Below are 11,232 nucleotides of genomic sequence, written 5' to 3'. Positions count from 1 at the left end.
TACCTATCCTGGTCGGTCGAATCCACTCTACTTTCCCGCATCAATCTTGGTTCGAAAAATACCTGACAGACATTGCACATTTTTACTCATAGTATATTTGCATTGAATTTATTTTTAGTTAAACCTTCAACGACGGAGTCATAATTTTTATTGTATGATTAAGAAAATGCGAGCAGTGAATGCCTGGGGTCGATTCCGTTGGTGTGCTTCAGGTACTATCTGCGGGGACCTTTCCGATGGTGAATTGGTCACGGACAATATTCAATAAAGTGAAAGATGTAAAATCTGTACGGAAACGTTGATAGGAAATGTACGCCGGCATGTTTACAATTAGACCGTTGACTGAAAATTAACGATTAGACTTTATACCAATTACCAGGTATGATAGGTATACTGTGACTCATGCAGATGGAGCCCGGAAAGCGAGTTTATTGGATACAGTATTTTACCTTTGTTGCCTATATTACCTAATTCGTCCCCCGCCTCCGCCGGCTGGAGTAGAAATTCTATGCATGGCTAACAATAAGATGCAAATGATCAAATAGGAAAATATACGGAAGGATTTTCCGTCACACCTGATAAAAAAAGAGCAAAGCAGCTATACAGCGACCACGATGACGATCTTCGAGCATTGTTTGGGGATTTAGACCGGTTGGTTTCACTTAGGATTGGATTGTTCGGTTCGGGGTGGTATGTCTAATCTTCTTGGATACATTCTCTCACAAATAAATGCTACCATCCACAATTCTTCTTTTCGGTACTATCGCGGTTGACTACGGTATACGGCAGCACCCGGAACGAGAGAGATGAAATGAGTGAAGAGGTTGGGGTCGGTTTTCGCCGCGACCACGAGGTGTCGCCATCGCGCACTGCTCGCTGGCGGCCACCATTGTTAAATCCTGCTTTGGTTGATGTCTCGACGATTTTTTGGCCAAAAATCGTAAATTTGCATGCCTCGCACGGGCCGCGTAAGCTAGGTAGGTAATCGGCAATATCACCAACGATACGTGAATTCTTCAACAATATTACGGTGATAGTGATGTGCATTAATTTACAACGGTTCAACTGTAAATCTTGTGAAATAAAATGTGGCATCGATTTACGCAAAGAAAGGAACCATGTCGGGGTGTTGGTGTTGCCAGTGATGCATGCGTGCCGGCAGCAGCGTTGCTTTATCACCCTCTTAGGATGATTTGAATAACCGATCCTCGATACCGAATCACAACTTTAATTATTAATCGACAAAACTGCCAGTCCTACCGCTTTGTTTCGCGTTTCAGTATCAACGTCAGATTAATTATTTCGTCGTACCTAGCTGGACCTCGAATCAAATCACGGTACACCTTGTACACATCACCTTATAATTTATTCGTTCAAAATTTCTGGTTATAAGTTTTGAGAAGCCATCTGCGCTAAATTGCTGCGTGATTTTTTCGGTTGTGTATGAATGCTATGCTCATCAGTCTTCACATTCCACCCTCGTACTCTGCACTAGGTTATCCGAATCTTTTGAGATACTGTTTGGCACTCTTTTGCACCAACCTGCAGCTTGCTAATAGTTGTTTGCGAATTGTGTATATTATTATGCAAATGTTTCAATCATTTCTATCTTTCATTCCTCGCGCGATTTTTGCTCTATTCCTCCATATTTTTATCTGTGGTTCCCTGTTTCGGTAGCTTTGATACACTGTGCTCAAATTTGATTTTTATGCCGTTTTTCGCTCGCGCCAAAATTATGTAAAATATTCAATTGGGACATTGAACGTCTAACATTTACGGTGCACAGTGTATTAATCTTCATGTGAATTCAACTACTGTCATTTGTGTATGCTCACCAATGACTTGAAACACTAGAGTTTACATTGCATGAATGAGCAATGAAAATACTTGATTTTACTGCCGAAAATATGTTGGATGTTAGTGTGAAATAGAGTGAGAATCTATCGAATTAATCTTGACAAATTCACAGTTGTGGACAACTAACAGTTTCTCATGTTCTGTAATGCGTTGAAAATATCGTTTCATTTATTCTCTGATCTTGTGTTTAGCAGTTGGAAAAATTTTTATTAGTTTGTTGGTCACATCATGAATGATATTATTTCATTGTGTCATCAAATACTGCCTTATTTTTAAAGTGGAAATGACAACCTAAAATCGGAATTTAGCAGATGAGTTTGCCGGTTTCCTGCTACCATCTCTTCATGTTGAGCCAATTGAGTATTGTTCTGTAATTATGCAAGATATATTTTTGCAAGTGATATGCTTGCGTAATTAATGAAGACGAAATTGTTATTCAAGAACCTGAGGCAACTACAAAGATACCAGAGTGGACAAATGTGCATATAAGAACTGAGAATCCTCGTTAAACCTTCTAAAAAAAAAAAAAACAATTCTGCTACCAGCTGATGGAAAATTGGACATCAAAAGTAGGATTGCACATGGCCTCACAGCCCTGAAGCTCAGCATGATCTAATCATCAGAGATAATTATGTTACTTCCAATAATGGTAAAAATTTGTGGATACTTACATCATTCATTGAGTAGATTCATCAATTTAGATATCTTACAATTACTTGATGAGCAACAAATTCAATTATCATATTTTAGTATGGCATGTCGTTTTTAGTTTTGTCAGTTATTAATAAGCCAACATAAATTTTTAAACTTGAGTCCTGCAGTGACTCGGAGCGGGTATTTCTACGTTTGTAATTACGTACACCTAACTACCGCCAATGATGTATAACAAATCATCTGACATAAGAATATGGCACGTTATATGGATTTTCTTAAGTAATAATATTTTCTATTCTCCATCTAAGCTTTTAGCACATATAATGTGACAAATAACAAAGGAGCTACCCATTTATGATTACAGGGCTCCCAAGTTTGGAAACTGCATCACAATGGGGTACTTCGACCAATTGTTGGTCACAGAGCTACCAACAACGTTGGTTGGTAGCGTATAATATCGCGCAAAAAATATTTAGTATTTGCGCAAAAAAGGACAACCTAATTGATTTCAGTCCTAATCCAGTTTATTCACGTTGAACTTATTCGTGTTGATAATTCGTTTAATTTTTTGGTATTCGTGATACGGCTCCATTCCTATTGCAGGTGTTTATCACCTTAGTCACTGTACATTGAAAGTTATAAGAGTGGAGTAATTTGTTCATATGTTCTCAATAGCATTATTGATGCACAGGATCGTTCTTGTGTTCTCTTATATGTTGGATCCAGTGAGAGTAATAAGTTTTTAATTGATACTTGCTTCTTTTAGTTGCTCATAACACATGATAAAGGACTGTTTCATACGCTGCAGCAAGTTTGTTAAAATTGCAGTCTTTTTGTGATTGTGATGAACATCAATGTAATTATTTGATTGAACGTGTAATTATCTCGAGGCAATCAAGACACGGCGTAATTCATAAACACCGAAACAGTATCAAATTTGTTAAATCGTACGTTGGAATATGAGTACGTTCTTGTGGTGAAGTAATCTCACAGTTATACATTATTATCGTGTTACGTCGATATTGAATCAGCGGAATCAGAGTAGCTAGAGCTTATTATTTATAGGATAAGGTTTAACGTGATTCGATAGAACATTCCAAGATTGAAAAAAACAAATACTCGTAAAGTTATTTCTACACGAAATTATTCGGAGGAACCATAATTTAGTAGAATATAATTGTAAAACTTTATTCAACCTTTTCAATGGTGCACCAGTAGTATTACCGAATTTTCTACTGAACTTTGTAATCATGGAAATTCAATAAGTGAAGAGTATTCTTATCAAATAATAAAAACGCGTGTAAAATTGCTTGATTTCAATTTCTGATCGTGGGTGGGAAAATAATTAATTGAACACGAATTGCAAGAGTATTTTATCCTACAAACGTTGGGTAAATCGAAGATTTCAAGATGTCTGGCCAGTATCCCGGACACAGTCGACCCCCGGTAGGCACGCCCCCCCCTCAAACTGTATGGAATCACTTGACCATGGCACAAGGACAAGGTAATGTAGTAACGTACAAATCCAGTCGTGCATCACAGGACTGTTACAAATTCAATTACATCTTCATATTTCACTTGTAAACTTACGTATAACTTCTTACCTTGCATCAGAGGTGCAAACTTTTTGTTTTTCATTTCGAAAGGACTCATGATTCAGTAAATTGAAGCACCTAACAATCCTGATTATATTGACAAAGTTCTATATGCCGATACCGTCAATCAACATGGCTCTCAAAAATTTTAGGACTGAGTATGCATCCTACGGCATTACCAGGTGCAGCTTTGAATGCTCCTGGATTTTACACACATCCATCCATGGCCAGAGCATCTCATTTGGCATCTCAACTGACTCCACAACTAGCGCACACGCAAGCGCCGCCGACTTGGCATACACCAACAGTCCCTCCGAAGCCTGTAACACCATCGAGTGTACCTGGCAATCCTCTGTTTAGCTTACAAATGTTGGTTGACAATCGACAAAACCAAAGCCAATACAGGAATTCCCCCGGCACTCAGAGCACCTTGGACCTTTCTGCAACTTCGGATATAGCAGAAAATTATTCGAGGATACCACAAGATATTCCAATCAGCTTAACAGCTAGAAGCGTTGACAAAAGCAGTAGAAATGGGAATATTATATCACCCTTAAATGGTGAAACTTCGTCTGACAGTGGTATCAGTTCTTCAGTTCCAACGCCAAATTCTATCAGTGAACCGGTGTCATTGTCTACAAAAGAAATAATGACACCCAAAATAACTGTGAAAAACTTTGAAAGCAACTTGAAAGGCGTCGCGAATCTCCATGACAAAGTCAAAGAACATACCATGGATTCTTTTGTTCAAAAAGTCATCAACTTGCCACCTAGTGTTACCATTGAAAGAGTTTCAACAGAAAAAAAAGATCTTGAAGTATTAAAATCCAAAGATTCCTTAAGTGTCATTGCACAAGGACCTCGAAGTATATTACCAGTTATTGTTAATTTAACATCCAAAACAACTGACAGGGATGTTACAGATAGTCCAAAGAGAGAAGGAAATGACATCGACAGAAAAATTGAAGAATACAGTGCTCGATCCCCCAAGAATCCTCCAAAACGTGGTAAAAAAGGGGTGGATTCTCTGTTGGAAAAGTTGGAAGGAGGGAATAAAAAACTTGGGTGCATAGAGAATATTGGCTCAGTCATCGTAACTTCAATTGAAGAAAAAGATGCATGCAGCATTCAAAGTATGTCTCCTGAACGTCAAAAGTCTAAATCACCGAGCAGAGAGGATGAAGTTATTTCGCCGTCTTTTAGTAACGATGATTCTAACGACAATGCCAAACAACGTAGGAAAAGAAAATTAGAAAAACCTGTCAGACTAAGTAAGGATTCAAAAAATGAGGTTGAAGATATGGAACTGGAACCAACCGAATCTTCTGTGGCAAGAATATGTGAACCAATACAAGAAAAAGTGAATTCAACACCTATCCTGAAGCAAGAAGATAGGATAGAAGAAAATCAACCTATCAGAAGGCGGAGAAGCAGCGAAGGACCTGCCTCCAATGTACCCCCAAATAATCAGAGAGCAAGGAGAAAATCTAGTGACGATGCAACAGAGTTTTCTAAGGTGACAAGTCCTAAAGGTATCCCTACCGCCAACCCATTCAACGAGGTTGAATCTGAATTGGAAAAAATGTTTGCTGGTATCGTTGAAACTGACGTAGACACAAAAAAAGAGTTGCCCAGAATTGAACTGGCAAATACAGCAAAAGAAAGTGTTTCAAATGTTGATAATGTGAACAGCGAAATGGCAATTCAAGATACGAAAGCAACGGATGTAACATCTACTGTTGATAACAAACCATCAACACGTAAGATAAAAAAAGGTAAAAGTCGAGGAGGCAAAAGGAAAATACCTGGATCTACGGACGCGATTTTCGGCGGTGTCATTAGTGATTTGCCACAGAAGGACACCAGGAAAAAGCGAGCGTCCAAAAACACAAAAAAACAAGAGGTGGTTAAAAAAACTAAAAGAACCACAAAAGTTGATGGGCTCAGAGAAATGGCCTACGATTCTGGCTCTAATGCCAGTTCTATCAGATCTAGAGGACCGGTGGTACATGTGGAAGGGCCTCGAGATAGTCCATTAAGTGTTCAAGTAGTTAATGCTCCACGAGAAGAAGAAGAGGAGAAAAGTAAAGAAAAACGGAAAAGTGTAGGGAATGGTAACGCTGGACGCAGCAAGAGGCTTAGTCATCAAAATGATCTTGATTATCGTGGTAAGAATGATGTTTTTTGATTTCATTGTTGTAGCAAGATTTCCAAAGTCTGGTATATGGGTTGTTCTGAATTGTCATTGAAATGTCGTAGATTCTTTATCGTTTTCAATGTTAATCGGAACATTGCTTTGTTATTGAATACATCATTTTTCATGCACCTATCTCAAGGCCAGGATTTGGAATGTGAAACTTGAGATTCTAGACGATTGTTGATGAACTTTCAATTCCATTGGGTCACATTATTGTCGATGAAAGAGTCGATTGTTTTGTATCAGGTAAAGTCAGCAGAGCTGGTCTATTCAGTTCTACCTTATCCTCTCGGTACGATGCACACACCACAGATTCTACATGGGTTTGCGTGTTTTGCAAGCAGGGACCACATTCTGTGATTCCTGGTGACCCGGCAAGGCCACACCCAAATCTATCAGGTCCTCACATAGCTCCTGGAACATACATGGTTTGTCATAATTTTGAAATAAGATGAAATTCCATCGAATTTGAATGTCGAATATCTTCTAAGCCTGAAGAACATTCACTGATACTCATCAACTGTTGAAAACTGCTCTATCGTGTCGCGACTATTAAAAGACAAAGCTCCTAGTTTGGAAACAGTCTGATTTGCGTTACAGGTTCCCGCTGGTGTCCTGAGTGATTTGTTCGGACCATATTTGATAGGCAAAGAACGATTAGAAGAAGGAGTAATGTCTGCGGATGAACAAGAAATAACGACGGAGCAAAAGAAAGGTGGAAAAAATAAAAGAAGTCTGAGACATGCAGGTTTGGCAGATCAATTTGCAGCAAAAATGGGAAAAAAAAAGAGAAACTCAGTCGAGGGAGGAACTAATACCATATTGACGGGAATGACGCAGTTGCCAGGAGAAGAGCAACGGTGGGAAGTATGGCTCCACGAACAGTGTGCTGTATGGGCTGCAGGTGTTTACATGGCAGGTTGGTTAGATTCGCGAGCATCAATTTTGCAATAAAATGCAATTGAGAGGCTTTTGTAGGCAACAGCAGCAGCTTCTCACCTCTCATTACTTTATAGGTGGTCGTGTGACAGGGCTTCAAGAAGCAGTTTGGGATGCTGCAAAGTCAGTTTGCAGTTCATGTGGTTTCACAGGGGCCAACATTGGGTGTGTAAAGCGTGGCTGTCGAAGCGTCACACATTATCCTTGTGCTCTTACCAAGGGCTGGCTGCTTGACACAAATCAGTACATACCCAAATGTAATCTTCATCGAGTTACGTGAAACTTTGGTGAGTCAGTAAATAGGGAAAAATTTTACAAAATCCATCGAAATGAAGTCAGGATACGCAGTACGTTTGTAAACGTGGACTTCCTAGGTATGTGACAAGTGGAAGATGTCAGATGTTACAAATGGACTATCGGCAGCAGTTGATCACCTATGCAATGGACAACTGTAATTACCTCCACGGAACAGTGAAATCTGCCTTTTTCCTTTGATCATCAGTTTAGCTACACTTAGCAATTACTGCCAATTATTGAATGTGTTTAACTGCTGTAATGCGCTGGTAGCTTGCTAGAGCAATACGATCGCTGATTTCATTCCTACCATATTAATTGATGCTTGCCATTACTAATCATTGTAAGCATAAATCAATCATGAAGCTGTGGAAGAGCTCGCATATAGACTGCAAAGCAATTCTAGTAAAGTCAAATTGTCGAAAATAACACTTGGAGAAAATTTAATTGATTTCTTAATCCTAAATTTCATAGAATTAATCTTGGCGTTTGAGTAGAAAAAGAAGAATTTTGTCATGAATGAAAAGTCTGTTTAAGATCTGATACAGCTGTGTGAAAATTTTGACAATTATTTCATTTTTAAAATGTAAGAGGCAAGTTATACAAAAATTTATTGAAATCGAAAGGTTTCCTTAACAACAGCCGATTTTGAAAAGTCACGAAAATATTATTTCATAATCGGTAACTTCTGGTTGTCGGGGTCATTGAACGAACTGTATAGAGGTAGCTTTTATGCTGTTCTTCATGGTAGTAGACAACTATCGACATGCATGATTAATATCTACATTATTGTAGTAAATCTATTGACAACCTTATAACGTTATATAAAAACGTACCGTAATTTTGAGACACCTTATAATGCTGGAAAAAGGATATTTCCTCACAATGAATTTTACAAGCACGCAATATATTACACTATTTGGTGTTGTATGATTAAGTTTACTCTGACCAATGTAAGGCTGAGCATCTATTTGGTCTTACGAGCACTAATGCTATAATGCTGTTCCAGTCTCATATAATCTAGAAATATTGAATTTTAGGCAAAAGCAGACTATGTTGTCTTCAACTTAAAAATTATGCAAGATTTACTTTACCAAGTATATATTGCCGGTTTCATCGACATACTGATCAGCTGTGGGTGAGAGGCACTTTTTCCTATTACTCCAGAGAGTGATAAACAGTGGAATAGTAGTTTTGAATGACTGGCTGTATTTGAATTATGGATACGCATCAGCTTATATATTTCACATTTTTATCACAATACTTAACCCCGTGTACAGGAACAGCACTATAGATTATGCCTTTTTTTATCACGTCAAACTGTCGATATCAAAGTATTTATTTACAATACCGAATTTCCGTCGAATATATAAAACGACGGAATCAGAGTTCAAGTCTTGAAATAAATGAATAGTTATATACTGGCTATGGAAAAGAGTCCATACTCCATGTGATCGTGTGCTGAGTTCGAATTGTCCAAATCAATCTCAAACTCTGTTTGAGCATCAAAATTTATGAAGACGTGGTTGGTGAAGGTTCACGCTATCCACAGTGTCGACGAGCAATTCACTCAAATGCAACGTTTGTAAGCTACAACTGTCGAAATTTTATTTGACTCTGAAACGCATTGTTCAGTAATTAGTCGTAATGTATTTGAAGCTTGGCAATGGAAACAATCATTTATTCTTGATCGTATTACATACAAAAAGGAAAACAGATTTTCGCTATGGTAGAGGTGATAAAAGGCGTTCTAGCATATTAAGAAGACTTGTAAAAAAAAATTAAGGTCGTGTAAATAATTTTATTTCTTGTAGGCCAAAATATAATTAGTTAGTTGTTTTTTTTTTCCTTTGACATTAAGCGAAATGGAAAAAATCATTTTCAGATCGTAGATTTATAAAATTATCAAAGATATCAATTCGTTGTACATAGTAGGAATAACTTGTATAAAGTACAATGAAAAACAAAAACTCGAAAGCAAACAAAAAGAAAAACAACATGAAGAAGCGTGATGTTGATTTGTAATTAAATTTCGAGAATCATTACTGAATGGCGAGACGAAGAGTAGATAACAGCATTATTCAGTTATCGATCATTGTGCATGGTCGTATAATTGAGCATCTCATGTGATCCGATCCTTAGGACCCAATAAACTGAAACTAATTAGGCACAATTTTCAATCCCCTCGATAGAAAAACTCATTGTTAATTGAAAAAAGATTACCATACTACAAAAACTCTCAAGAACAAAAATACGCTTTTGGTTTGTTGATGGAGGATATTAAGAAAACGATCAAATCCTGCGATCCTTTGAAAATCGGAAGCAAACTTTTATTTCAGAAAAATTGTAATACTTGTGATATAACAAATTTCCGGGGATGATGATGTATCCGAATGTTTATTCCTTTTTGTTCCCGTATCACTTTTCACCGCTGTCTATTTTTCATCGTTTCTTTGTAATTAAAAAAAAAAAATCGTCCCCTTTCTTTGTACAATAATTAATTGTGTAAAGTATCAGAGTATTTAGTGGACATTTAGTAGCGTATTTCGTGGTCTGAGAGAACGGGATACGATTGAGTTTGGTGTGTAAAATAAAAATAACAAAAAATAATATAAAAATATTGAAAAATATTAGAACTTGGCTTGTACATTGCTAAGTAAAATATAGGAGATATTGGAATATATCTTAATAATAACCTGGGTATAATTATCAAAACATTTCGTTTGTTAATTGTATAGAGTTAACATCGAAATGCGGAAGCGTAATACCTAATTTGTATAAAATTTATTATTATACAATGTATAAAATGCCACTTCCGAGTCCTTACGACTCGAAAAAAAACAAATGATAATTATAAAACGTTTCACAAACTAGTAGATATTTTTACTTTTTACATAGATAAATGCTATTTTTTCCTTTTCCCCTCGGTCCTCGTTATGTGTATGTAATTTCTGTGACCTGGTTTAATAATAACATTGAACAGAAGAATTTGCTTCAATCTCTATTTAATTATGTGCAAAATAAATCCCCACAGTTTATAGTGGTCGATCCAAAGTAGATTAAGTATAAATCTTTGTGTAATATAAATATAATGAATAATAAAAGACGGTATGAATCACTTGATAATGCGTGTAAAGCGTTTCTCAAAAATTCGGCTTGTTCATTTATTTTTCGATAAAGACAGCTGTATCTTGGAGTTAAATATCCTGGTAAATCACAGATAACGTACCCTGTCTTATTCGTTTCTTCGATTCTAAACTTTTATATCGTTGACAAAGCTCGTGAAGTTTCATTACTAGTATAGATATATCTCTGAGTTATTGTTTGATTATGAAGATTTGGTCGTATGTATGTATGTACATACGTACGTACGTACGTCAACGTACTGTTACTGACATTCTCCAGGCCCGCGAAATCAAATTTCAACGATGTCTAAGGAATAAGAATGGGACAACGTTGACTAAAGATCAAGGAATTGTGATGTCATCTGTGTCAATTGCAAAAATTGTGTCAAACTGGTTGAAGAACATTGGGTGACGTTGGAGATCAATTGGATTCCTTACCACATGTGTTGATTGGTTCAAAGCCAAAGCTTGGGCGATTGTCCGCGAAAGCGCTGAAAGAAGGGACTCTATGCTTTGGAGTCCCTAGAACTGTCGCCATGTGGGGCAAAACCGGAAGTCATAATTTGCGCAT

At 37.2% G+C, this 11,232-nt stretch overlaps 1 protein-coding gene across 10 annotated transcripts; it reads left to right on the top strand.

Moving 5' to 3' along the window:
• The first annotated feature begins 576 nt into the window (after positions 1-576).
• LOC105686877 (uncharacterized protein CG5098) lies at positions 577-10,662 on the top strand. 10 transcript variants are annotated; one of them, XM_048653181.1, is made up of 10 exons: positions 578-690; positions 790-977; positions 2,136-2,217; positions 2,299-2,506; positions 2,876-4,015; positions 4,259-6,274; positions 6,550-6,731; positions 6,904-7,222; positions 7,320-7,529; positions 7,617-10,662. In XM_048653181.1, exons 5-9 carry the CDS (start codon positions 3,922-3,924, stop codon positions 7,520-7,522), a joined length of 2,814 nt encoding a protein of 937 aa, XP_048509138.1. In that variant the 5' UTR covers positions 578-690; positions 790-977; positions 2,136-2,217; positions 2,299-2,506; positions 2,876-3,921; the 3' UTR covers positions 7,523-7,529; positions 7,617-10,662. The 10 variants fall into 10 exon arrangements, with proteins under 10 accessions (XP_048509132.1, XP_048509138.1, XP_048509135.1 ...); XM_048653178.1 differs by having other exon boundaries at positions 2,136-2,227; XM_048653180.1 differs by having other exon boundaries at positions 790-1,337.
• Positions 10,663-11,232: the final 570 nt, after the last annotated feature.

The sequence above is a fragment of the Athalia rosae genome, chromosome 3, assembly GCF_917208135.1.
Source record: "Athalia rosae chromosome 3, iyAthRosa1.1, whole genome shotgun sequence".
NCBI classification, from domain to species: domain Eukaryota; kingdom Metazoa; phylum Arthropoda; class Insecta; order Hymenoptera; family Athaliidae; genus Athalia; species Athalia rosae.
This window is presented reverse-complemented; position numbering and strand designations above follow the sequence as displayed.